Source organism: Brassica napus, chromosome C7, assembly GCF_020379485.1.
Source record: "Brassica napus cultivar Da-Ae chromosome C7, Da-Ae, whole genome shotgun sequence".
Lineage (NCBI taxonomy): Eukaryota > Viridiplantae > Streptophyta > Magnoliopsida > Brassicales > Brassicaceae > Brassica > Brassica napus.
In genome coordinates, this window is record NC_063450.1 from 53,386,285 (window position 1) to 53,411,471 (window position 25,187).

Below are 25,187 nucleotides of genomic sequence, written 5' to 3' on the forward strand. Positions count from 1 at the left end.
ATAGAAAATTATCATTTTAAATCTAGTATCTTTTAATTAAGGAAACCAAATAACTTGGCAAATTATATTATTTTTTCAAAATAAAATTTAAAAATAAATAAAAATAATATATAAAAAACGAATTCAAAAAAAAAAAATGTTGTCAACAAAACACTAAACCCTAAACTCTAATACTAAACCCTAAACTCAAATCCTAAACCCTAAATCCTTGGGTAAACCCTAAATCCTTGGGTAAACCCCTAAACCCTTGGAAAAACACTAAACATGTTGTCAACAAAACACTAAACCCTAAACTCTAATCCTAAACCCTAAACCCTTGGGAAAACCTTAAACCCTTGGGTAAACCCTAAACCCTTGGGTAAACCCTAAACCCTTAGGTAAACCCTAAACCCTTGGAAAAACACTAAACATTTGGATAAATTCTAAATTATAAATCTTAAACACTAAACTCTAAATCTTAAAAATAAATATTTTTTTTAAATAATCTTTTTTAAGAACTATTGTTATTTTTATTTATTTAATTTTTTATTTTTTATTTTAAAAGCATAATATAATTTGGCAAGTTATTTTGTTTCCTTAATTAAAAGATACTAGATCTAAAATGACAACTTTCTATTGGTTGGTGAACCTAAAGGTTCACCCTAGGGGTGAACCCAAGAAAAAGTCATCTTTTAATATATAAGAGATTATTTTAAGAAGATTGTGACTCTTGATTGGAGAATAATAATATGACCGATACTGAATGTCATCAAGTCTTCAAGGATTCTATATCATTATGAATTTACGAAGGTTTGGCAAATGAGTGATGATTGCTGCTTTTCTAAAAATTAAAAGTTGAATCCATTCATATTAAATAATCAAGCTACTAACTTCTTTAGACTTATTGTGGCCAACAACAGGAAAGTGGCCACCTTTCAACTTTTTCTCTAATCCCACCATTTTCAATATTTCATGAACAACTAATAATTATAAGTTTATAACCTATAAAGCATAAAGAGATATTTGCATTAATTAGATGATCAGTTTATCGAAATGTAGTGCTATTTTTATTTATTTATAATTAGTGCAGATTCATTAGAAACACACAAACTAATTTCTAAAGGTACGTAAAAGCTAGTTTTGTTTATATAAAAGCGGAGTTAACTTGTAGTGGTGTTATTTCCTTAGAGATTATATATAGTGACAAACCAAATGCATGGGCTTCTATTTTGATAAGGTGTACCTAAATCAAGAAGATATAGCTTAAGAGCACATCCAACACTTTCGTTAACTTGCTTTTTCATAGACAAGAGTTGAAGAAGATGTATTTATTACAATTGGTGAAGAAACTAGGTTTCGTCTTTCTTCTTGTTACAGCTTCAATGTTTGCTTTCTCTTCTGCAGGTGTTTTCCTTACCTCTCCCTCACTCTCTATCTATCTATCAATATATATATATCCTTTTCTCCTTAACTTCATGTGCCTATTATTTGTTCAGCTTTTAGAAAGTAGGATTATTACTTGTGCTCGTTTGTAAACACTTGATGGTTAATTTTTTGACATATTGTGTTACTGTTAGCATTATTTGGAGTACTTAATCTTGGATATGAAAAACAAACAAATTTCATCATCATTGTTTTTTTGTAGGCCGACCATCCATTCTAATCTATAGCCAAGATGATAATCATCAAGAGGTTAGTCATTGTTTTAACCCCAAAAAGTTGCCAACTAACCGGCGTTGTATAAAGCAAAATGATTATGATTTTCGAGAATTAATCAGATTATTTCAATAACTAAAATAATACTTTGGTGAATAAATAAAGCTGTTATATATGTGGACAGTTGGTGAAAAGAAGGATACATGAACATGAGAGAATCCTGAAGATGAATTCAAGAGACTATGGTCAGTTCAATCCTACACCAAAGCTCTTCAGGCCTCCTTCCAAGCTTATTCCCAACTGATCACAGGATTCATAATACGGATCGACTGTATATAGATGGCAACTTTATGAGATGTATGATATATATATATATACCTAAAGACTAACATATTGCAATAAGTTTAAATGATGTTCCAGTTATCATAAGAAATTAATAGTATGTTAATTAGTAAAGATGCTATAGTCTTTGTTCATAGGTGTGTGAGTTTGGTGAAAGTGCATGTCACTTTATCACTACAATATATGGTTTGGTTATCATGCAATATTGCAATGAATGGAAGATGAGGCATTGATGAACTATATTTATTTACAACTAAAGAAACAAATCAAGATGTATTTTTAACTGTTTTTCAATCTTCCACTAGAGTTCAAATTTAAAACTCATGATTCTGATTGTTGTACACTTTCTTACACAAAAGAATGTTTTCTTTATACAATTATTTCTATTTTTTTTTCTCTGACCAAATCTTCCACTAGAGAATTGAGACTGATCATAACATTCACACACACATTTATTCCTCCCCATTGCTTTTTCTTCAAGCTACAAAATCATGTACCATTTGTGAAGAATTTATCCTGTTCTGGCGACTCCCAGGGTTTACATACTCCATCTCAGCTCCCGGTATGTCATTTCCGTAAATATCAACCCCTGGAAAGCTGTTGTACGCCTCACTAGACATAGCAACAACATTATCATGTCCTTGAGAATTCTGAAGTCCTAGAGTTAAAGAGACACCACCACCACCACCAAATCTTGAAATCTCAGCCACATGATATGTAGGCTCAATTGTTATAAACCTCCCACCATCCATTTGATGACCGCCCTGGACCATGCCACAAGTTTCCACACCATACTCATGTCCATGATCTTGTGGAAGCTCTTGAGCTCGATCTTCATCATCAGCAACAACAGGACGTACCTCAGACATTTTTGGTGTACTTTCGGAGGACGAGTTGGAATCATTCTCTGTGAACTCCTCCTTATATATTTCTTCCACCATTGGCTTCCATAAACGCACACGCGCATTTATAAACCAGTTTGAGACCTTTTTACAAACACACATCAACCAATAAATAAATAAAACTTACAAAGAGAAAGAAATAATCTTCAAGTAAAGCAATGTAGTACCTGACCACGGCTCAACCCTGTTTGTCTTGCTAGCATGATCTTGTCAGAATCCTTTGGGTAACTATACATGTTTCCAAACATTAATCCGTGTTTTATTATGAAGAATTTATGTGCTAAGTTTCATGGATTTCCAATTCAAAACCGATTGGTTATTAGTGGACTGGTCCATATCACTTCTATATTATTTATATTCCAATGAAACTCTATTTGAAAGCTTATATTCTTACACACTATGGGAGAAAAGTTTTGGAAGAGAAACTTACGGGTGAAGAAAATGTTCAAAGAGCCAAGCACGGAGAATCAAAACAGAGTTTTCAGGTAGGCCACGTTGAGGTCTCCAAGCCTGAGGTTGCATGAAACCTCTTTGTTGTCTTAAATGTTGATCAACGTACTTAAGTCGGCTTATTGTCCCAACTCCTTTCCCATCAGAACCATCTTGTTCCCCGAGGCATTTTCGTGTCACGACGATTTGTTCTGATATTGCATCTCTTAGGCTACGGAAATGGCGTGAAATGGTTTGAAGAGCGAGTGCTGTGTATGGCTTAGCGGCTCCATAACCTGCTATCACGTCGAAGGAGGATACAACTATCTGCATCTGCTGGTAATATTGCTTATATCTTCTATCCACCTTTACCAACATCAAATACACAAATACAACATGATATTATTATACACCAAAAGATTATTCAAGATTATGGATGGATTTGTTAATTCATGCTTTTGCATTTATTTTTGATTAAACATTTTCTATAATAAATATAATGTTTGCATTTAATATTTTTTTATCAAAGCATTTAATATATTAAATTTATGAATTAATTTTAAAAATCTATTATTATAAATGCAAAAGCAATCAAACGATCTAAGCCTATCAAGTAGCCATTGCATGATCAAAGATGAGAGGTTTCATTGGCATTACCTCATCCAACATTGACAAGAGTTTTGTCAACTTGTTATGCAATTCTTGTCTCTCTGATTGAGAGATCTCAGCGGGAGGATTCTTGTTTGAGTCTTGAGGGTTTTGATCCGGTTCTTGAGGGTTCTCTTTGTTCTTATCTCCTTCTGGCTGAAACTGATTCAGAGATTTCTTTACATTAACAGCCTCATCTAGAAGCTCTTGAGCTGCCTTGAGATACTTTGAGTTGGGAATTGTTCTCACAACATCCATGTTCGGGTTACCGACCGGAAAGCTCTGAGTTGCATACTCATTGCCTCTACAATGCTCCGGTCTTGGAGACATTCCCTGATGTATACCAGGGAGAATCTGTGAACCGAGGCTAAGGGACAATCCTTGACCGGTCTGATGAACTCTCGTAGGGCCTGCCATAGCGTTCACTAGCTGGAAACCACTCCTGTCACTCGCTTGATCTCTCCAAGAACCGAAATCCTGAATGTCCTGCATTTGTGAAACTCCACCAAATCTTGAATATACTTGCGTTTCATGTGAGGCTGAGACATTGCTAGCTTCTGTTCTTTTTCTACCGGCTGCTTCCTCTGAGTAAGAAACGGTAGTGTTCATCATTGCGTTTCCGGGAAGAAACCGAGCTTCCTGATAATTCTCCATCGAAATGTAGCAATGCAGTGTGCTTCTTGGATCAGTTGAGTTCCATAGTCCTTTGTCCTGTGATCAGGTCGCAGAAGCTTCATATCAAACACAAACTTGAGTTTTCATCATTCATCAAACACAGATCCTTTAATATATTTCCATCTTGTTACAAGAACTTAACTAATAGAGAAAATGCCTGAAATTGAAGACGAATTAAAAATAGTTGAAACAGAGTGGGTGCATAGTATTAGCTAAAAAATCATGTAAGATTTCACCATATTTTGAATATAAGGCTATGCATGCAATTATGGAGATGTAAGCATAATCCAGAGAACGCAATAAAGAAAAAAACTGGAGTTGAAAGAGAAATAAAGAAGGATTAGAAAAGTTATACCTGTATATAAACTGCTGCTTTGTTGAAGAAGACAAAGCTAAATCTTATATTGAAATTAAAAAAGTGAAAATGATGATCCAACAAATTACAAAATGTGAAAGACTTTCTTTTCTTCTGGTGATATATAATTAGAATTCACCATATAATCAATGTCACACGTGAAAGGCCCATATCATTCTCTCCCTCTCCCAGAAAAAGAAAGCAAATAAAAACTTTTCTTTTATTTGATGTAAAATAAAGGGGGGAAATATATCAAATAAAGACTCTGTTTTATTAAGAAGCTTGCTTCAGAAAGCTATAATCTGGTTGGTGCTTGAATTTGCTTGTTAATTCTTGGAGTCAAGTCATTGGTAAAGAGAAGAAAATTGTTGAGAAAATGTTATAAATGTATGGTTAAGGAGTTTCTATCCTTAACAACTAGTTGGTCGACCTAAACCCCTCTCTTCATCTTTCTCCTAATCCCAAATCTTATCTTCTTCTTTTTTTTGTCTCATAGAAACATGTTTATTAAAAGAATATCCACCATACGATTACATTCTGCAATTTTATTTTCTTTATTTAAGCAAAGAAGATGCTTTTGATTCTTCAAAACTTAGGAAAAACCTTTTAATTTTGTTATTTTTTAATTGCAATTTATCTGTGTCAAAATAATAAATTCTAAAACTACCGTATATCTTTTCAACACAAACTATTAAATCAGTTAAAATTTATTCATGCGAATAATTTATATTTTAACGATTTAGTATTAGTGTTATTGTTATATCATAACTAGGGGTTTTAAACTCAGACATGCTTATGTGAATTTAAGACGATAAAGACTAATACAGCATATTAGGTATTAGTGTTATTAGCTACATTGCTTTTTAAGGAAGCCATTATGGTTTCTTCTTCCATGTCTTTATACTATCTCCTTTTAAATATATATATAGATATTTTTTTTTGTTATTTGAAAGTACATTTGTGGACTGTGTTAGTCCAGAGGTGATATAGTTGCATACAACTATCAAAGAAACAAGGGTCCCAAAGAAATAACAAACACACCTTTTTTCTTGTTTTTTTTTTTTTGTAAACACCATAAGTGCCCAGTTTTCCCCCACTGAGTTTTGTCTTTTCCTATGAACACCTTGTAGGTATTTGTGGATTGGTACCTTTTCTTTCAAATGTTTTTTTGTTTTAGCATTCACTTTCTTGCTTTACTGAAGTCTATACTCTATACATCCTAACTTGGTAAATACTAAAATATTTTTAGCTGACTTTTTTTTCATGGAAATCAGCTTAATGACATTACAGGCTAGAGCCGACAAAAATAGTTAGTTCCATAGAGATATGGGTTTGTGAGACTTGAGAGCATCAACACAAACATAAAGTGGTTGGATATCTTGTAAAGAATTAGGAAGTTGAGGGTAAATTTGTGAAGAAACAAAAAGTATTAGGGATAGATGGAAATAGAGGAAAAGGTGTCTGAACTGGGACAGATGGTGCAGCGAGAGGGTCAGAGTCAGAGATGAGGTAATAATAATACGAACAATGGACTCGTCTGAAAAGAGAGAGAGAATCTACTGGTGGATACGAAGCGAGAGATCTTGTTGGGCCAAGAGAGCTGTAATGTCCCCCCCCCCCCCCCCCCAAGCTTTTCTCTCTCAGATGTGCCTTGTCATTCTATGGTTTAATTATTTTCATGAGGAAAAACTTAAAACATCCTATATCACATTTGGTAAAAGTAAAACTATATCATTTTGTTTTAAGTCAAAAGATTGTTTTCATTAGAAGATTAAGTTTGAAATAGTTTATCGTCTAGTAACTTCAACAACCATCTCTTTAATGGGACTTTAACAATATATAGTGTGTTGCTTGTTATATACAGCACACAAGTACCTGCGCTTAACACTAGTAGGGATGACAACATGCATTACTCAGAACTCAATGATGCTTCTTCTGTAAACTCATACCCAATTTCACAAAGCATGGGCCTATATTACCGAAGCCCAATTAATGATAGTACACTACAAAACATACCCATATTGACACAGATGCCTAACATGTCGAAATACCAACGTTACATCAAACTCCTTTCACATAGACACAGATGCCTAACATGTCGACATTCATAATGTTCCGTAAATCCCAACGAGAATGACTGATCAAGCAAGCAACAAGATTCATAATTTTGTCAAAGTTTCCAAAGATAACCACCGACATTACTCTTTTCCCCAGCTTCCTCACCCTCTGTCTCTCCAGTTTCTTACACACGCTCCACAGAACAAACTCGGCTTCGAGATCATTGGAATCTTCGTATTAGCCTTCATCACCGTCGCGATCGTCGTCGTCATTTCGAGATTGTTTGATTGTTCATAGGAGGGAGGAAGTTAGTTTACCAAGGCGGCAAAAACAGAGTGGTAGTTACTTTTAAACTTTGAGTGATACGTGATTAAACCAATCATATTTTGCCACGTCATCGTTCGTTTGCCGTGTCGGCGTCTTTCAGTTTTGGGCCTTTTGGCCCAGTAAATTAGTAACTAAAGATCGATGTCGTCCACTAATGATATTTGCTTAATTCTCTTTTAGTCTTTTGTCTTACCTTGTAATAAAATTTAACCAACTTGTAATAAACGCTTATATCTTGTAATAAAAGGGATTTAAGCTTAAATTTATCTTTTTAAAAATAAAAATCGTAGTCCTTTGTTTTCATCGATGAATGAATAAACAAAGCTTGAGAAAAAAATTCCTGAATTAGAATATTCGCTGGCGGAATCAGATCGAACCACATCGCAGGTGAGGATTCATTCTCTGCAAATTCTTAAACTGCTTTGTTGTGTTTGGTTCAAAGTGGGGTCTCTGAATCTCAGATTGTCGCAGGAAAAAAAAAAAAAGGCATTGTTGTTGTCAGTGATTTCATTACAGGGGGAGAGGTCTGTTTCTGTTTCTGAATCGAATTCTCAGAAAAACAATGGGGAGCTTGGGGACGTTTCTGAGGTACCCTGATGATATACATCCGCTCCTGAAGATGAAACGAGCGATCGAGAAAGCAGAGAAGCAGATCCCTCCTGAGCCACACTGGGCCTTCTGCTACTCAATGCTCCACAAGGTCTCTCGAAGCTTCTCTCTCGTTATTCAGCAGCTAGGCACCGAGCTTCGTAACGCTGTAACGTTTCTTCTCTCTCTCTCTCTCTCTCTGTATATAATAAAGTTTCCACATTTATTGCCAGCTGTGTCCAATGTGTTTTGTTTTTTTTGTGTAGGTGTGTGTGTTCTACTTGGTTCTTCGAGCTCTTGATACTGTTGGTTAGTGTCTCTTAACTGTTACTTTCAATATTACTAAGAGTTTGATGAGGCTTCTCCAAAGTATTCAAAAGCTTCTGACTTTACAATGTATTCATGTTAAGATTCATCATTTTTGTGTAATGCAGAGGATGACACTAGCATACCAACTGATGAGAAGCTGCCTATCTTGATAGCATTCCACCGGCACATTTATGATACTGACTGGCACTACTCATGCAAGTTTGAAGACTCTCTTTTTACTTCTCCATCACATGCCATCAATATTCTACTGTTTAACAGATTCTACTCAATTCAAACTTTAGGTGGTACCAAGGAGTACAAGGTTCTAATGGACCAGTTCCACCATGTTTCCGCAGCTTTTTTGGAACTTGAAAAAGGGTTGGTACTAGTATTTGCTCTATGCCCTTCTGTTCTGTTTTAGAATTTTGTTACTAATTATTGTTATGTATAAACTTACACCTCTCCTCCGTATATGAAGGTATCAAGAGGCTATTGAGGAAATTACTAAAAGAATGGGTGCAGGAATGGCCAAGTTTATCTGCCAGGAGGTTTTGTAACATAAACATATCTGTTGTGTTGGATTAAACTAGACTGGGGTCTATGTTTCATTTAGAATCATGAAATGATTTTTTGTTACTGATGCTTAGGTAGAGACTGTTGATGACTATGATGAGTACTGCCACTATGTTGCTGGACTTGTGGGTTTAGGCCTCTCTAAACTCTTCCTCGCTTCCGGATCAGAAGTTTTGACGCCAGACTGGGAGCATATTTCCAATTCAATGGGTTTATTTCTTCAGGTACAACAATTACCGTTGACAGTTTATATATTTGAATAATTTATAAAACTGGACATATCTGCAGAAAACAAACATTATCAGAGATTATCTTGAGGACATTAATGAAATACCAAAGTCCCGCATGTTTTGGCCTCGCAAGATTTGGGGTAAATATGCTGGCAAGCTCGAGGTGCACACAAGCCACTCTCAATCTCTCTTATTACGTCTCATGTTACCAAAACATTTGACTATTCTCTAACAGTGCTCTAATCACAATGTAGGACTTGAAATACGAGAAGAACTCAAGCAATGCAGTGCAGTGCTTGAATGAAATGGTCACCGATGCTTTGACGCATATTGAAGATTGCCTCAAATACATGGCTGCCTTGCGTGATCCTTCTATATTTCGGTTCTGTGCTATCCCTCAGGTCAGAACATAATTGTTACTTTGCTTTAAAGTTGTCTACTTCTTGTTGAGAACTATTTTTTTTATTGTTTTTCATGTAAAATGAAACCTGCATTAATATCTCTTTGCTTGGATGTGTTTTCTTTTGATCAGATCATGGCGATTGGAACACTTGCGCTATGCTATAACAATGTTCAAGTGTTTAGAGGCGTTGTGAAATTGAGGCGAGGTAAGAAGATGTTCATCATCATCTCATCATTCTCTAGGCTAAGCCTTAACTTGTATAATCAAAAAGTTTGAGAAGGTGTTGCAAGCATGTGTTTAAACAACTTTTTGTTTTTTTTTTAGGTCTTACTGCTAAAGTGATTGATCGTACAAAGACAATGGCTGATGTCTATGGTGCCTTCTATGATTTTTCTTGTATGCTGAAAACAAAGGTATCTCATCTCTTCCTCTTTTTGTTAAATGTGTCCTTTCTTAAACTCTGAATAAAAGAAGAATATGTTTACATAAAGGTTGACAAGAACGATCCAAATGCTAGTAAGACACTAAAACAACTAGAAGACGTTCAGCAACTATGCAGAGACAATGGTGTTCTTCATAAGAGGTATACACTCATCTTTTGATCTTCTTACTGTTTTAGATAATCCAAATATATAGAGTGTGGCTTCTTCTGTTGTTCCAATGCCTGGGATAAAACTGATTTTCTGATCAATCTATATGTCTCTCTGCCTTTCAGAAAGTCTTATGTTAATGACAAAGGACAATCAAACAATCTTTATGTAAGTTACAGTTTTTCCTTATTTCCGCAGAAGTATACTCTCTTTGTTTTAATAGATACATTACTTAAATTATAATCCTCATTCTCTACCTGAAAAAAAAAATGCAGATTGTAATGCTTGTGATTCTACTGGCTATAGTCTTTGCATATCTCAGAGCAAACGGAGGGGTCAGTGATGAGCAGTGATTTGTTGGTTCATTCTTATTCACGCCTCTCCTTTTCTTAGAGCTGAATCACATATTCAAGATTGTTTCCATACAAAGAGAGATTAAACTTGGTTTTGTCTAAAACCATGGATTCTATTGTGGTTACTGCCTTCTTTGTCTTTTACCGTTAAATATCTTCTAAGTAAATGTTGCGATTATGAAAGCTCGGAATCAGATCTCACTTGAGCCACACTTAGCTTTTTCTCTTGTTATTCCACAACTAGGCCTCGAGCTCTTTAAAACAACTTAACACTCTTGGAAACTGCATTGGTCAAATGAGGATTAGATTTAAACAAGACTTTCTTGGTTGGTTGTTTATTTACAATTAAACCTTGCTAACAACAACGTGTTGGTCAGCTGTCACATATTGACATGGGAACAAGACCTGCACATGTTATAATATATACACAGTTGTATTATAATATTATGCTGTATAACATCAATCGAGGCGTGGACCAAACTTAAAAGGATTCAAGATGTAATCAGGACACAGTTCATACTTAGAGAACTTATAATCCAAATATCTCTTTGATACTTGGAGTACCGATATAGAAAAAGGTTTTTAAAAAAATGGGAAGCTTGAGTACGATTCTAAGACACCCAGATGAAATATATCCACTCTTGAAGTTGAAGCTTGCGATTACGAAAGCTCAGAAACAGATCCCACTTGATCCACACTTGACTTTCTGTTACTCAACTCTCAACAAAGTTTCTAAAACGTTTTCTCTTATTATTCAGCAACTAGGCACCGAGCTACGTGACGCTGTACTTGTTTCTCTGCCTCTTTCTCTCAGTAATATGTGTGTGTGTGTGTTTATGTTATATTTTCACCATTTTCTTATTCAGTTTGTTTGAGTAGGTGTGTCTGTTCTACTTGATTCTCCGAGCTCTTGATACTGTTGGTTAGTGCTTCATAAAAATAATATAGATCCATCTTTATTTCTTCAATGGGATAAAGTTCTTTATATTAGGAAATTAATATCATCTACTTTTTTTGGTTACTACAGAGGATGACACAAGCATTCCAACTGAGATCAAGGTTCCAATTCTTATAGCTTTCCACCGCCACATATACGATCGTGACTGGCATTTTGTATGTAAGTAAGAAGAGTCACATCTCATGTCTTGTTCTTTTGTTTGCTTGGTTTAAGCTGGGGATTAATGGAGCATCTAAATAAATTTTTAAACTCAGTTAGAGATTGTGAAAATATCTGGATGAATTTTGAAAAAGCAGTTATATGCACCTGATCCAGTAAAAAAATTATTGCAAAGTGATTAATTTATTTTAATTAATCTTTATCTGGTTTTAGGTGGTGAGGAAAAGTACAAGGTTCTAATGGAGCAATTTCATCATGTGTCTGCAGCATTTCTGGAGCTTGAAAAAGGGTTAGTTCAATTATTTGCCATGTGTTTTTATTAATTTTGTTGCTCTTCTAGTGATACAAATTAATTTATGTTGTTTTCTTAATTTACCCAAAAGATATCAAGAGATTATTGAAGATATAACTAAAAGAATGGGTGCAGGAATGGCCAAATTCATTTCCAAGGAGGTTTGTGATACATTAAAATCTCTATGATTTGGAATGTGTTTGTATCAGTTGCTTAGTTTTGTCATTGACTGTTCAAATATCAATGCTTTGAATTAGATATATCAAGTTAAGCTATCATCAATACTTAGTAACTACTTTTCTTTGTTAAGAGCTAAAATGATTTGTCAACAGGTAGAAACGGTTGATGATTATGATGAATACTGTCATTATGCTGCTGGACTTGTGGGTTTGGGTATGTCTAAACTTCTCCTCTCTTCAGAACTAGAAACAGTAACTCCAAACTGGGAGCAGCTTTCCAATTCTACAGGTTTATTTTTGCAGGTATGTGTCATCACAATAGTATAACATGAAAACTTTGAAATATATATTTTGGAATATTAACAAAAACTGTTATCTTATTTGCTAGAAAACAAACATCATCAAAGATTACCTTGAGGACGTTAATGAAATACCAAAACCACGCATGTTTTGGCCTCGTGAGATTTGGGGAAAATATGTTGACAAACTCGAGGTGCATACATTTCACTCTCAATATCTAATGTTAAATCTTATAAAAAAAAAAGTAATTCTTTTTTTCTGATTTAGGACTTGAAAGATGAGGACAAATCAACAAAAGCAGTGCAGTGTTTGAATGATATGATCACTAACGCATTGATTCATGTTGAAGATTGTTTGAAATCTATGGCTGCATTGCGTGATCCTGCAATATTACACTCTTGTTCCATCCCTCTGGTTAGAGAAAATAAAATTTTTCACATATATTCTTTAGCTTTTCCTATCTAATTTAATATTTAGTTGAGGTGTGTTTATATTGTTTTCTCCTCTGCATTGATATATGATGTTTTTCCTTTCTAATTAGATTGTGGCGATTGGAACACTTGCATTATGCTATAACAATATACAAGTATTTAGAGGTTCCTTGAAACTGAGGCGAGGTAAGATGTTTTCATCTAATCCCAAGGCTGAACATTAGTTAGTAAAAGAATAACTGAGTTATAGGACAAACATTGCTATGTGAAAAGGGATTTATTGACATAAGATTTATATGCTTTAGGCCTAATTGCTAAGGTATTTGATCGCACAAAGACAATGGATGATGTCTGTGGTGCATTCTATGATTTTTCTTGCATGCTAGAAACAAAGGTATGTTGCATTCTATATTCGTCTTTAGAATGCTCATTATTTTGATAGTTATACCATTAATTTGGTTTAAATGTTAAACTACATTGAGATATGTTAATAGGTTGACAAGAAGGATCCAAATGCCATGAAAACATTAAACCGACTCGAGACCATCAAGAAAGTATGCAGAGAATATGGAGGAGACATTCACCAGAGGTAAACTTTTCTTTTCTTGGTTACTTCTTTTATTGTTTGGTTGAAGTTCTAATGAATCTTGTTTTTTTTTTCCCCGGTCAGAAAATCTTATGTAAACGATGAAATACAATCAAATGCTCTCTTTGTAAGTTAATTGTATTCTTTTTTTTTTTGCAAAAGAATTTTAATCTTGTTTTCATAAAACAATGTATCTGATTTTTGTTATAGCATAGTTTACTAATAATCTCCCTCCTCTATATACAGAAACTGCAGACTGTAGTGGTTGTGCCTCTACTGGCCACAGTGGTCTTGGCGTATCTAAAACACAAAAAATAACGTGACTCTTACCTGTAAGTCTATGACATATCAAAGATCTTGAAATCGTGATGAACATTATGTCTAGGTTCTTGGAAGATTAACTTCATACACGTAACTCTCTTTTCTTGTCAGTTCTTTTCAAAGAGCTTTGTTTGCTCTTGAGTTCATAAGACTGTTTATCTGTGTACCTTTTCTTCATGTTCTCCCTTGTTTGTGAATAAGTTCAATACCGGAATTGCAAGGCAATATAGTACAAGCACCAGATTCCAACTTTGAGAGTATGATTTTAATTGAACACACTGAAATCAGAAATTTGTAAGACCAATGTTTGAAAATAATCTGATAACACGAGCTTTCAACCCAAAACAGGCGATAGGTGAATTGGCTCAGGTGTATTATATATTACTTGAATGACTATGAGATTACCGATGTGGGACTTAACAACACACTAACATAATCATTAATCACTATGTGAAAATAATTGGACAAAAGTGGCAGATAAGACTCAAAAAGGAAGTGTATTCACATATGAAGATAGATATAGATTAGGCATTTACATCATATGCCAAAAAGAGGATCCAGATCCAATATTGAGATGCTACCTAAAGTTAGAACTCTTGTTCAAGTGGCATCAATTTCTAAATCAAATAAAACCACAATCTGACCTTCAAATTTCTCAAAAGACTTTAGACACTTTGCTAGCAAGAACTCGTCCCATTGGGCTTACAAATCAAATCTAGTAGCTATAAATTTTATTTAAGCTCCACAAAACCTTAGATAACTGACGCCGCTTCTTCAACAAAAGGCCCACTGGGCTTAAAATATCAAATCCAGTAGCTATAAGTTTATATCTGGGCCCCCACAAAACCCTACATATATAAAAATCTGAAGCCAACAGTAATAAGGGCTTTCTCTCTGTTGTTGAAGCCGCTTCTTCATCTTCTTCTTCGCTGTTACTCGTCGTCGGCAGCAGCAGCTTCTGAAGCTCACCAACCATGGCTGTCGGGTATATTCTTCTTTTGCATCGCTCTTTCATTTCTAGATTATATCTTTAGAGTATCGTTTTCTGATTTTACGATTATTGCTGAATGTATAGGAAGAACAAGAGGATCTCAAAAGGTCGTAAAGGAGGGAAGAAGAAGATGTATGTAACACGTTTCCCACATTGAGTTGTTCAATTTTTATTTTTAAAAAAATTAAGTAATTTTTTTTGTAATTGATGATGATACAGTGTTGATCCATTCTCCAAGAAGGATTGGTATGACATCAAGGCTCCCTCTATCTTCAAACAGAGAAATGTCGGCAAGACACTTGTTTCTAGAACTCAGGGTACCAAGGTAATATTGTCTCTTTGATCTGTTGTTCGAATCTCATTTTGAAGTTAGTGTGTGGGTACTTTAAAGTTTGCTCCTTTGCTTTGAAAACAGATTGCCTCTGAGGGTTTGAAACACAGAGTTTTCGAGGTTTCTCTTGCTGATCTCCAAGGTGATGAGGACCACTCTTACAGGAAGATCCGTCTCAGAGCTGAAGATGTTCAGGGCAGGAATGTCTTGACCCAGTTCTGGGTATGTTTCCAAAAGGAAGAACCTTTATCTCTTTTTTTTGCGACTGATGTAAACAATGTTTCTGTTCTTGTAGGGTATGGATTTCACCACCGACAAGCTGAGGTCGTTGGTGAAGAAGTGGCAGACTTTGATTGAAGCTCATGTCGATGTGAAGACCACTGACAGCTACACCTTGAGGTTGTTCTGCATTGCTTTCACCAAGAGGCGTGCTAACCAGGTCAAGCGTACTTGCTATGCTCAGTCCAGCCAAATCCGCCAGGTAATCACAGCACGACTTAACATGTATCAAAGCATATGTTGGAATCATTGAGATTGACATATTGTTTGTTGTAGATCCGCAGGAAGATGAGTGAAATCATGGTGAAGGAGGCTTCATCCTGTGACCTTAAGGAGCTTGTGGCCAAGTTCATCCCTGAGTCCATTGGAAGAGATATTGAGAAGGCGACTCAGAACATCTACCCGTTGCAGAATGTGTTCATCCGTAAGGTCAAGATCCTCAAGGCTCCCAAGTTTGACCTTGGCAAGCTCATGGAGGTGAGTTAGAAAATCATCGTTTTTGTCATCAACATCTGTTCTAGTCTAGCCATTGAGACAATCAAATCTAACATTGTTTTCGTCTTGTTAGGTTCATGGTGACTACACAGCAGAGGATGTTGGTGTGAAAGTAGACAGGCCAGATGAAACAGTGGCTGAGGAACCAACCGAAATCATCGGAGCTTAGAGGATTATAGATTTGTAGCCATTGATGTGGAGTTCTTTGATAAGAGAACTTCCACTTCAGTGCGACTCTTTTTGTATTCGTTTTTGATGGATTATTATTACTCTCGTTTACCCTGTTTTTAATATTAAGTACCTCATTTCTATTCTTCATTCCTGGATTTGATTTAACTGTTATGAAAAAAATCAATGAAATTTGTCGTGGAGAAAATAAGTTATCCAATAGATTTTATATGACTTCTGCAAAAAATAAAACTAAAATTCGAATTTTACGTTTGCACTAATGCATTACCATTAGCTAATTGATATTAAAGTTGTGTTGCTTAATTGTATGTAGGGTTCTTCCTCTTTCACAGTTCTTACTCATATTTAATCTAACTTGTCTTTTATAAATAAATTTATTGTTAGATCCTTAAAAGGATTTGGCTATAGTGGTGCTTTGATGAAGCTCCACTCCAACCTTTGATGAAGCTCCACTCCAACGGTGGTTTGCACCTTCCCCATTCCCATCACTACCAAAACCCCACGCTTCTCCCTTTTTTGGTAGTGATAGGTAAATTGCTTTCTAGGTTTCGTTTTATTGAACTTTATTGATTCTGTTTTTGGGTTGATAAAGTAAGTTTTTGAATCGAATTTGAATTTGAATTTGAATATTTGCTTTGAATTTGTATATTTTAAAAATTTATAGCAGAACAGCGAGGGTTGGGCAGTATATGGCTTTTCGGGGCTGCATGGGATGATGATGGGAACGTTCACTGTATAATGGCGTAAACTTTGTTTGTCACACTACAAATTGTAAAATGTTATAATTTATATATTTCTTAAAGTAAAAACGTTACCATACTAAAATCTAATAAATGAATGCTTGTATTATATAATCCACGCTTAGAAAGCGCGGATTTGTTCGTTTTTCATTTATTAATCGAAAACTGATTTACAAACTACCATTATTTTTGTTTCGAACCATAACAATTGAGTTTTTAGGTTTTTATCATTTGTTTTTGTTTCTCTTCAAAATATGGTATTTGTTCGAAACATGGTAGTTATTCTATAATAATGTTTGAGTTTTAAGATTTGTTTTATATCCAACCTAGATTCATGGTTGAATCTATAGACCTGATACATTGTATATAATCCGGTTCGGATTTATGAAAAAATCGTTAATTAAAAATCCAATATAACCCGGTAAAACCCAAAAAATCACTATTAACCTGCGATCTGATATCATTGATCCGATAAAACATAAAATATCTGATAGTATTTTTTTAAAAATTGATTAAATTACTCATATATTTTTTAATATTACATAAATTAGTGATTCATTAGAATTTGGTAAAAAAATTATGTTATCCAAATAAAAAATGATAATATAAAAAAACTTATAGATATGACAATATTAGTTTGTTTTCATTATCAATAACCTATTGTAAGTTTGTGTTTTTATTTTAGATTTAAAAATTGATTTTAAGATAGTTTTTAAAATATTTTTGAACATTCGTAATTGTCATATCAATATTATGTATAAAATGACATTATACATGGAAAAATGATATTCAAATATGTATATGATATATGGTGTAGGATATATGATTTTGGTTTGTATTGAAAATCTGTATAATATTCAAATGATCTATTTTGAATATTGATACGTATATTTAAGAAAATAATATTTTTATGTTTCTTAATTTATTAATAGTTCATAATATATTTATATTTATATTAAATTTAGAGTTAATATATCTTTTAAATATATATAGGTTCATTATTTATAGACTCATTTAGCTGTATCCGTAGGTCCAAAACCAAAAGACTTAAATGCCATTAATGAATTTTATTAATATCTTATAAAAATAAGGGTATCTTGTGAAAACTACAATTTTCATTTAATTGTATAATTTGAGAATGATCATCGTATTGATGTATCTAAGGGCAGTTCCAACAGTGGTGTTTTGCGGGGTTCTTTACAAATAAAACAACATTTTAAAAAGATTAAAGAATAAAGAGAATGCCAGTTATGAAGAAAGAGGGAACACACGATCCTTTATTAGCAAACGATGTTGACATTTTCATATACTGAGTTTACAGATGTCTTTTGTTTTACTAGCTGACATTGATTTTTCAAAATAAAACTTAACTAAATAATAAAATATTATTTTATTTTTTTGTTAAAGAAACTTATGTAGTTTCTGCCGTTGAGGATGGCCTAAGGCTTTAGTAGAGGAAGTCACTTTTTTTTTTTTTATGAGGAAGTCACCTTGACCTTCCCATGTTGATATCAGGAAAGATCGGACGGTATACATAACCAGCGAGTGTCTTTTATAACACTAGTTTTAATTAACAAATTCACCATTGTAAAATACTTTTCAGCATTTCGTAAGAAGAAATGGTCAACCCTTTTTAACAAGACAAGCTAGATAGCCATCGACAAGAGGCATGATATTAACCATTCACAATAATAATATATATATACATAGGAAAAACAATATTATAAAAATCAATCAAATTGTATTGAATAATATGTGAAACCGACCTGACGTATCAATTTCTGACGAAAGATAAACCCAAGCCAGACATACACGTAGCGAACTCATTGATTAGGTCCAAAGAAAAATGAAGGCAACAAAAACAAAGAATAATGACGTATGGACGGTGATAAAAGTAAATCATTATTTTGTTTGGCTTTTATAAACAAAATATGGTAACTAAATCGATAATTCGTGCGAGTAGATAAACAAATAAAGCAGAAACCAAAACAAAACATTTCAAGAACAAAAAGCATGAAACTAAGAAAGAAAGGACACATCATTTTACAACAAAATGAAGAGGCAAATAAAGAAGACGTAAAGCATTGATTCTGAAATACTGATGTAGGATCATTCATGAAATAAGATTTTGTAATATTCCACAAACTAGAAACTATTAAGAAAAATAAGTTAGGGGAATAGAAAGAAGAAGAAAAAGAGCTTTAACTTTTGGAATTGGAAGAAGTCCAAACACAAAAACATAAAGTCTTTATTTTACCTTTTAACCCCTTCAAAAATCATCGTTTAATTTCAGTGCCCTCTTACTTTGTCCATATCTCTCTACTCCTCTGTTTCTTGGCCTTCTCTAGTCAGCTCTTCTCCTATCTTCGTCTTTATCAGGTAAAGAATTATGATGAGCATATCCCTCAACCATACCTCTCTCTACTCTTTTAAGTTTTACAACTTCTCTGAAGTTTGCATGCGCAGACGGTTATGTAGACCATAAGGTTTAGCTTTTTAGCTATTTTATTTGTATGGTTGTTGTAATAGTTAAGAGCTAAATATGTAAGTGATAATTGAAACTTGAAAGATTTTATATGTATGTATGAAAGAAAGAGTGAATGGAGCTGTGGACAGAAGCTAGAGCCCTAAAGGCAAGTCTGAGAGGTGAAGCTATAAAGCATCAGGTGACTGTGTCATCTGAGGAATTAAGTCGAACTTCTTCTGCTGAAGATTTCTCCGTTGAATGTTTTCTAGATTTCTCAGAAGAAGGTCAAGAAGAAAAACTTGTCTCAGTTACTTCTTCACAAGAAGAACAAGAACAAGATTGTTGTATCTATAGTTCACAACCTTGCATCTTTGATCAACTTCCTTCTTTGCCGGTATATTCTTATAACTAATAGAAACTTATTTGTTTTGTTTTTAATTTTTTGATATTTATTTTCTGATATTTAGGATGAATATGTGGAAGAGCTTGAATGGGTATCTCGTGTTGTGGATGATTGTTCATCACCAGAAGTCTCACTTCTCCTCACACAAACCCACAAAATCAAACCAAACTTCTCATCTTCAATTCCAGTTAAACCAAGAACCAAACGGTCTCGGAACAGCTTAACCGGTGACCGGGTTTGGCCACTCGTTTCAAAAAATCAACATGCAAATGGAGAGCATGGGAGGAAGGAGAAAAAAGAAATAGCCGTTGGGTTTCAAAGAAGATGCAGCCATTGTGGCACAAACAACACACCTCAGTGGAGAACCGGTCCGGTCGGTCCAAAAACGTTATGTAATGCATGTGGAGTCAGGTTTAAGTCCGGTCGACTCTGTCCGGAATACAGACCAGCGGATAGTCCGACGTTCTCTAGTGAGATCCACTCAAATCTTCATAGAAAGGTTCTGGAGTTGAGAAAGAGTAAAGTGTTGGTTGAAGAGACAGGTGAAGCTACTACTAAATCAGACCAAGTCAAATTTGCCAGTAACGCGGTAGATAGGACGTAGGTAAAACTAAACCTCTAGCTAAACCTACTTTTAACATTATCTTTAGTGTTTTAATCTAGCAACTTGCTCCATAACAATGGAAGCTGTTTTGGAATTAGTCTATAAAAAATGTTTCTTCTATGAACAAGATTATGTAATTTTTTAGTGATGTGAGACCATGCACCACCACTACTAAGAATGATTTCGGTTCATGTGAAGTGGTGTAGACTTTTTGAAGTATTTGGTAAACTATAAAGCTAAAACAATCTGAGAGAGCAAATGCAAAATGGTAAAAATATTCTGAATATTTCATAACAATTGTGTTATACTAGAAGAGAGAGAGAGAGAGAGATAAAAGCTGATTACAAATCTAGTTCTATTTTTGCATATTCAGCATATGGCGAATTAGTTTTCTGTCTCATGCAAACAGTAAAATGACCTCTCTCCTTCACAAAGAACCAAGAAGAGTTCAGAGTCATAACTTTTCAAGTTTTGATACATTGATAAACTGTTCTTCAAAACAACACACAACACAATATAACTTTTGGAAAGCATAAAATATTCATGTTTAGGCTCTGGGGACAACATGATTAAACACAAACATAATATCACATTATCATTTACCGCCTTTAATATTCTAGCTATAAGTTGTAATGTATATCAATTGCTACACAAAGACATACAATAGAAGGACCACAGTTCCATGGACCCTTTGGTCAGTAGTTTCATAAGTGTTCTTTCACATACTAGATCTCAAGAGAAAAGGTACTTTATCACGTGCTATCTCTTTCTGATCTTCCCCAAACCCAACCAATAATCATTAATAATGACATCAACCAAATATTTTGTTTATCATACTTGCAAATTCACAATACTTCATGAAAAAGGAGGAAAAAAACCATTGAATCCTACAAAATTGGTACTTTGTGCCTAAAAAATCTCCACAAAAACAAGAAATCTAATGAAAGTATGGAGTAAAACGAATTATAAAGTCAAAGTATCCACTAGAAACACAAGATTCTCACAATCCAAGCAACTCTCAGAACAAATCATTCATTAAATAGGTTAGGGAATATCCCCTAACCACCAATCCGTTGTAGTCTGGTCAGGATACTCGGCTCTCACCCGAGAGACCCGGGTTCGAGTCCCGGCAACGGAGTTACTTTTTTTTTCTTCTCCTTTTTCAGTATATTGGTTTAGGCCCGTTAACTATGGGCCAAATTCAAACGCCTATCCCTGGGCCACTTGAAAGTTTTTTTTTCTCCTTTCCCTCTAACTGGAACAGAAGGTTTCAAACTGTTGTAAAAGTAAAATCAGATAGAGGAAGAAAGAGAGTGTTGTAGAGAGTCGAAATCAATCGGAAGCAGGAGAATGAGCGGAGTTTCAACGGCGGCGTATTTCGCGCGGCGAGCGGCGCAGAAGGAGAGGGTTAGAATCCTCTATCGACGTGCCCTTAAGGATACTCTCAATTGGGCAGTTCATCGTCACATTTTCTACCGAGACGTAAGTTCAATTATTCCTCAGATCAGATCTCCGATTCGGACTTTGGACTCTTTCTTTCGTTTGACCGATCTTCGCGTTTTGGGGGTTTGTTGATCTTCGTTCCTCATTTTCAGGCTTCTGATCTGCGCGAGAAGTTCAACGCCAACCAAGATGTGGTATTTATTTGCTCTCTTCTCATCTTTGAGAAATTGATTTGATTTAATTTGGTAGAGTGTGACGTTTATAGCTATGAAGATAGATATGTAAGACTGTTTTAATGAGAAAGTTTGGGACTTTAGATGTGAATAGAGTGTTTTGATGAGAAAGTTTGGGACTTTTTTTGCTGTGGATACTTACAAGAAAAGAGAAAACTTGAAATGGTGTTCCATAGTTCTTGTGCTGAGTTGGTGTATATCTATTCATCTATGTAGAAAGAACTTTGCTTTTTGGCGATGCATTTAGCTTATGATTATTGTTTCCGTGTTAATTTCATCTACTTAAGCTTATAGTGAAATTCTGTATTCTTCCAGCTACTAACTAGATAACAACATTAGTGGTTGCGTGTATTTACCCATTTGAAGATATCGTCTTTGTTCCTTGGTATGATCCTTTGATTGTGGGGTTCTTGTAGGAGGATGTTGACAGAATCGACAAACTGATTGGTCATGGTGAAGCAGAATACAACAAGTGGCGGCACCCTGATCCTTACATCGGTAAGCATCTCGTCCCATGAATGAATCGTGGGTAGGTTTGATAGGAAGACATGTTTGTTGAAATCCCTCTCAGGCTAGAGAGAACAAGAACTTAACAACTCACTTTTTAATTTGTAGTTCCATGGGCTCCTGGTGGTTCGAAGTTCTGTAGAAACCCGACTCCACCTGCTGGGGTGATTTTTTCTTCTCAGCATTTTCCAATGTCATGATCTCACTCTCTTATTTACAAGTGCTGATCTTCTTTTGTGTTGCGACTGATGCAGATTGAGATCGTGTACAACTATGGTCAAGAAGACAACCCATAAACCTATCTTTCATGTTTTCATACCCATCAATAAAGGTAAGTTTGATAGCTATTAGATGGTCATTGTAACCTACCAAATTAGTTTCGGTTCAGTCTCATTTATGCCATTTCTGTGATAAAAAGCCGCAGCAGAACCACAAATTTGCTAAGTCTCGATGGTGTTTGTTATCTATTGCAGATTGAAGCATCATCCGGTGGCTATGGTTCAGAAGATAAAATTCAAGACTTTCAAAGGTTGAAACTTTTGAGTGACAGATTTTCAAAAGATGTTTCGTTTCAATAAGACGCTCTTGTTTCTTGTTTCAACTTGTTTTATATTTCTTCATATCTAAAACAAGCATGTCATCATGAATCATGCAAGTTCATGAAAACTTATCAATAAACAACAAATGTGTGTTCTGTTTTACTTACAATGGCTCATAAATTGTTTGTTCTTCTGTCCTTGTTTTACCAACTTGTCGTCCTTAGCAGTCCAAAATCGCAGTGTATCAACACACTCCAAATCTATTGGATATCCAATCTTGAACCATAGGTCGGAAAAATTGGATAGGTAGGAATGGTATTAGATCGTGTATCCTTTATCCAACTTTGGAATCTTGACCGGTCCCAGCACACTTGTGTCGTCACACAACACTTGGGTATTGCCGTATTGGTAAGGACCATGGTCGAGAAATCAAAAAGATCAACTTGCTAGCAAAAATGCTTATTCCAAACCCAAATTGATATTCTCAGAGCATAGATGTAGTAGGACTGGATTCTACCCAAAGACTCTTGCAATTTTAGCCAAAGAAAAATAGAGCTTGATAATAAAAACAATATTATTTTTAAATTTACTCTTAGTAAATATATCATATACAGAGCCTATTATATATTTCAGATTGACAATTTACCACTTTTTTTTTCTTTTTTTCCATCTATTATTATTATTGATGGGTCAAAAACCCAGAAACCAAAACATCACAAAGGCCCAAAGGGCGAACTAAAGAAACGTTATGGGTCAAAGCCCAAACAAACATTAAACCGAATCCGGCGCCCCAAAAACCCGAGGCCACAAACCCAACATCCGAAGCCCACTAGGCTTTCCCCATGCACGTGTCGTCCTGTTATGTGTACCAAAACACGTGTTGCACTCCTCACCGATGAGGAACACGTGCTGACGACACCTCCATCTCCCCTGTATCGAAATTCATCACCGGAGCCACCGGTGTTCACCGAAGATACACCGGAAAAAACCCCTCACCATGAATCTAAAGACCCAAACGAAACCTCCTCCAACGGCGAGCAAACTCCGCCCTCAAATCCATCAAATCCTTAAAGAGGCCGATCAACTAGAGCAGCCTCGAAGAAGAACGAACCACAGATCTACGCTTCCATAAAACAATCGTCTACGATCGATCCAAGAACAACGAACATGAAGTCTTAAGTCGAGAGTCGATTGAGCAAAGAGAGAACAAAAGCATAGATCGGAAACCGGTAAAAGCCGGCGAAAAACGATGCTGTCAGAGCCACCGCTTCCCGAAGACGTAAGCCGACGAACCGATGCTGACGGAGCCACCAATCCTCGGAACCCAAAGCTGGCGACGACGGTGTAGAGAAATCACCGACTCCCAGAAATCAAACCTATAACACGGAGTTAGAGAAATTCCGACTGAAGTTCATCTCATCTTTCCTCTGTGTCGGATCGAGGAGAGAGGACAGAGCTAAAGGAGAGAGATCTAAGCCTCTGACAATTTACCACCTTATTGAAGGGACGTTGATTTTCACCTAGTGAATATATCATATACATAACCAGTTATCAATGTTAAATGTCATATAATATATCGGCGACAAAACAAACAAACAAACAAAAAGTATACAACTTTTCTTTGTCTATCCTAACACAAACAAAGCACCACCAAACACAAACAACTTTCCTTTGTCTTAAGAATCAAATTTGAAGTTGTATCCTTAACCCCAATAATAAAACAAAAATGAAAAGAAGGTAAAGATGCTACTAGCTTTTAATCTTTCTGTAAAATGATTTTTTTATAATACAATTATTGCATAAACATAATATCAATTATTGCAAGCTACAAAATATCACATTTTGTATGTAACCTACAAGCTATATGTAATATTAATGTTGTTTTTCATAAAAGAAAATGTACTTTATAATCCGTTTAACTGCACTACATTTTTCTTATGTTTATGCAATAATTGATATTTAGTTATAATCTGGTATTTTGTAGCTTGCAGTTTTAAAAGATATAATAAACGTGCTATTCTATCTTCTATAAAAGATGTGGTGCTAAATGAATGCATATGTGTATAATAAATTTTACATTGATGTATCAATTTTTACATTTCGTATAGCGTGATAACCTTTTTTTTATCAATAGCGTGATAACATGCTACGTTAAGATGTATACATCATATAGCCCTATGTTCATGTGCTTGATTGCTCTTTACAATCAATTCTTTTTCATTTTTCTTCAACCAATTCTGATTTCGAATCCATACTAATACTTGCCTTCTCTACCATCGTTATGCGTTTTAAAGAAGAACAAACAAAATAGAGAAAGAGAAGG

At 34.9% G+C, this 25,187-nt stretch overlaps 7 protein-coding genes across 16 annotated transcripts; 6 read left to right on the forward strand and 1 right to left on the reverse strand.

Annotated features, from left to right (window-relative positions):
- Positions 1-1,118: 1,118 nt before the first annotated feature.
- Positions 1,119-2,214, forward strand: LOC106428788 (protein CASPARIAN STRIP INTEGRITY FACTOR 2-like). The gene is made up of 3 exons (XM_013869540.3): positions 1,119-1,383; positions 1,625-1,671; positions 1,820-2,214. The coding sequence occupies exons 1-3, from the start codon at positions 1,302-1,304 to the stop codon at positions 1,937-1,939; spliced, it is 249 nt and encodes an 82-aa protein (XP_013724994.1). The 5' UTR covers positions 1,119-1,301; the 3' UTR covers positions 1,940-2,214.
- An 18-nt stretch (positions 2,215-2,232) lies between these two features.
- Positions 2,233-5,451, reverse strand: LOC111208173 (BEL1-like homeodomain protein 6). Of its 3 annotated transcripts, none has more exons than XM_022706950.2 (5): positions 4,987-5,451; positions 3,966-4,687; positions 3,310-3,674; positions 3,047-3,107; positions 2,233-2,963 (listed from the first exon to the last, which is right to left on the reverse strand). In XM_022706950.2, exons 2-5 carry the CDS (start codon positions 4,608-4,610, stop codon positions 2,454-2,456), a joined length of 1,581 nt encoding a protein of 526 aa, XP_022562671.1. In that variant the 5' UTR covers positions 4,611-4,687; positions 4,987-5,451; the 3' UTR covers positions 2,233-2,453. The 3 variants fall into 3 exon arrangements, with proteins under 3 accessions (XP_022562671.1, XP_048619321.1, XP_048619320.1); XM_048763364.1 differs by having other exon boundaries at positions 3,966-4,788; positions 4,987-5,426; XM_048763363.1 differs by lacking the exon at positions 4,987-5,451 and adding an exon at positions 4,868-4,966 and having other exon boundaries at positions 3,966-4,667.
- A 2,167-nt stretch (positions 5,452-7,618) lies between these two features.
- LOC106428793 (squalene synthase 1-like) lies at positions 7,619-10,600 on the forward strand. 2 transcript variants are annotated; one of them, XM_022707284.2, is made up of 14 exons: positions 7,619-7,758; positions 7,843-8,128; positions 8,226-8,268; positions 8,394-8,483; positions 8,571-8,646; positions 8,747-8,816; positions 8,916-9,065; positions 9,130-9,234; positions 9,326-9,472; positions 9,604-9,679; positions 9,799-9,887; positions 9,966-10,057; positions 10,190-10,232; positions 10,340-10,600. In XM_022707284.2, the coding sequence occupies exons 2-14, from the start codon at positions 7,934-7,936 to the stop codon at positions 10,415-10,417; spliced, it is 1,254 nt and encodes a 417-aa protein (XP_022563005.1). In that variant the 5' UTR covers positions 7,619-7,758; positions 7,843-7,933; the 3' UTR covers positions 10,418-10,600. The 2 variants fall into 2 exon arrangements, with proteins under 2 accessions (XP_022563005.1, XP_048619323.1); XM_048763366.1 differs by lacking the exon at positions 7,619-7,758 and having other exon boundaries at positions 7,860-8,128; positions 8,394-8,487.
- Positions 10,601-10,777: 177 nt separating this feature from the next.
- On the forward strand, positions 10,778-13,974 carry LOC111208288 (inactive squalene synthase 2-like). Of its 2 annotated transcripts, XM_022707285.2 has the most exons (13): positions 10,778-11,202; positions 11,297-11,339; positions 11,445-11,534; positions 11,748-11,823; positions 11,918-11,987; positions 12,159-12,308; positions 12,394-12,498; positions 12,573-12,719; positions 12,847-12,922; positions 13,042-13,130; positions 13,231-13,325; positions 13,407-13,449; positions 13,569-13,974. In XM_022707285.2, the coding sequence occupies exons 1-13, from the start codon at positions 11,008-11,010 to the stop codon at positions 13,638-13,640; spliced, it is 1,251 nt and encodes a 416-aa protein (XP_022563006.1). In that variant the 5' UTR covers positions 10,778-11,007; the 3' UTR covers positions 13,641-13,974. The 2 variants fall into 2 exon arrangements, with proteins under 2 accessions (XP_022563006.1, XP_048619324.1); XM_048763367.1 differs by having other exon boundaries at positions 10,997-11,339; positions 11,445-11,538.
- Positions 13,975-14,492: 518 nt separating this feature from the next.
- On the forward strand, positions 14,493-16,057 carry LOC106428794 (40S ribosomal protein S3a-2). Its single transcript, XM_013869547.3, has 7 exons — positions 14,493-14,628; positions 14,719-14,766; positions 14,854-14,959; positions 15,050-15,187; positions 15,261-15,446; positions 15,521-15,721; positions 15,813-16,057. Exons 1-7 carry the CDS (start codon positions 14,618-14,620, stop codon positions 15,906-15,908), a joined length of 786 nt encoding a protein of 261 aa, XP_013725001.2. The 5' UTR covers positions 14,493-14,617; the 3' UTR covers positions 15,909-16,057.
- A 2,706-nt stretch (positions 16,058-18,763) lies between these two features.
- On the forward strand, positions 18,764-20,339 carry LOC106428767 (GATA transcription factor 3). Of its 6 annotated transcripts, none has more exons than XM_048763373.1 (4): positions 18,764-19,154; positions 19,260-19,314; positions 19,405-19,529; positions 19,603-20,339. In XM_048763373.1, exons 2-4 carry the CDS (start codon positions 19,269-19,271, stop codon positions 20,140-20,142), a joined length of 711 nt encoding a protein of 236 aa, XP_048619330.1. In that variant the 5' UTR covers positions 18,764-19,154; positions 19,260-19,268; the 3' UTR covers positions 20,143-20,339. The 6 variants fall into 6 exon arrangements, with proteins under 6 accessions (XP_048619330.1, XP_048619329.1, XP_048619328.1 ...); XM_048763372.1 differs by having other exon boundaries at positions 18,764-19,047; XM_048763371.1 differs by having other exon boundaries at positions 18,764-19,314.
- Positions 20,340-21,384: 1,045 nt separating this feature from the next.
- LOC111207409 (NADH dehydrogenase [ubiquinone] 1 beta subcomplex subunit 9) lies at positions 21,385-23,026 on the forward strand. Its single transcript, XM_022705412.2, has 6 exons — positions 21,385-21,624; positions 21,738-21,779; positions 22,235-22,316; positions 22,434-22,489; positions 22,580-22,656; positions 22,799-23,026. Exons 1-5 carry the CDS (start codon positions 21,493-21,495, stop codon positions 22,619-22,621), a joined length of 354 nt encoding a protein of 117 aa, XP_022561133.1. The 5' UTR covers positions 21,385-21,492; the 3' UTR covers positions 22,622-22,656; positions 22,799-23,026.
- Positions 23,027-25,187: the final 2,161 nt, after the last annotated feature.

Excerpts from the sequence above, each read along its gene's own strand:
- LOC111208173 (XM_048763363.1), bottom strand. Across the intron at positions 3,675-3,965 it reads TCTTGTCAATGTTGGATGAG|GTGGATAGAAGATATAAGCA; the intron begins GTAATGCCAATG and ends ATGTTGGTAAAG. Across the intron at positions 3,108-3,309 it reads TTTGAACATTTTCTTCACCC|TTACCCAAAGGATTCTGACA; the intron begins GTAAGTTTCTCT and ends AAACATGTATAG.
- LOC106428767 (XM_048763370.1), top strand. The coding sequence starts at position 19,269 with ATGGAGCTGTGGACAGAAGCTAGAGCCCTAAAGGCAAGTCTGAGAGGT. Across the intron at positions 19,530-19,602 it reads ATCAACTTCCTTCTTTGCCG|GATGAATATGTGGAAGAGCT; the intron begins GTATATTCTTAT and ends TCTGATATTTAG.
- LOC106428794 (XM_013869547.3), top strand. Across the intron at positions 14,767-14,853 it reads AAAGGAGGGAAGAAGAAGAT|TGTTGATCCATTCTCCAAGA; the intron begins GTATGTAACACG and ends ATGATGATACAG. Across the intron at positions 15,188-15,260 it reads ATGTCTTGACCCAGTTCTGG|GGTATGGATTTCACCACCGA; the intron begins GTATGTTTCCAA and ends CTGTTCTTGTAG.
- LOC106428788 (XM_013869540.3), top strand. The coding sequence starts at position 1,302 with ATGTATTTATTACAATTGGTGAAGAAACTAGGTTTCGTCTTTCTTCTT. Across the intron at positions 1,384-1,624 it reads GTTTGCTTTCTCTTCTGCAG|GCCGACCATCCATTCTAATC; the intron begins GTGTTTTCCTTA and ends GTTTTTTTGTAG. Across the intron at positions 1,672-1,819 it reads AAGATGATAATCATCAAGAG|TTGGTGAAAAGAAGGATACA; the intron begins GTTAGTCATTGT and ends ATATGTGGACAG.
- LOC111208288 (XM_022707285.2), top strand. The coding sequence starts at position 11,008 with ATGGGAAGCTTGAGTACGATTCTAAGACACCCAGATGAAATATATCCA. Across the intron at positions 12,720-12,846 it reads ACTCTTGTTCCATCCCTCTG|ATTGTGGCGATTGGAACACT; the intron begins GTTAGAGAAAAT and ends CTTTCTAATTAG. Across the intron at positions 13,131-13,230 it reads CTTGCATGCTAGAAACAAAG|GTTGACAAGAAGGATCCAAA; the intron begins GTATGTTGCATT and ends ATATGTTAATAG.
- LOC111207409 (XM_022705412.2), top strand. The coding sequence starts at position 21,493 with ATGAGCGGAGTTTCAACGGCGGCGTATTTCGCGCGGCGAGCGGCGCAG. Across the intron at positions 21,780-22,234 it reads TCAACGCCAACCAAGATGTG|GAGGATGTTGACAGAATCGA; the intron begins GTATTTATTTGC and ends GGGTTCTTGTAG. Across the intron at positions 22,317-22,433 it reads GCACCCTGATCCTTACATCG|TTCCATGGGCTCCTGGTGGT; the intron begins GTAAGCATCTCG and ends TTTAATTTGTAG.
- LOC106428793 (XM_022707284.2), top strand. The coding sequence starts at position 7,934 with ATGGGGAGCTTGGGGACGTTTCTGAGGTACCCTGATGATATACATCCG. Across the intron at positions 8,817-8,915 it reads CCAAGTTTATCTGCCAGGAG|GTAGAGACTGTTGATGACTA; the intron begins GTTTTGTAACAT and ends ACTGATGCTTAG. Across the intron at positions 9,066-9,129 it reads CAATGGGTTTATTTCTTCAG|AAAACAAACATTATCAGAGA; the intron begins GTACAACAATTA and ends ACATATCTGCAG.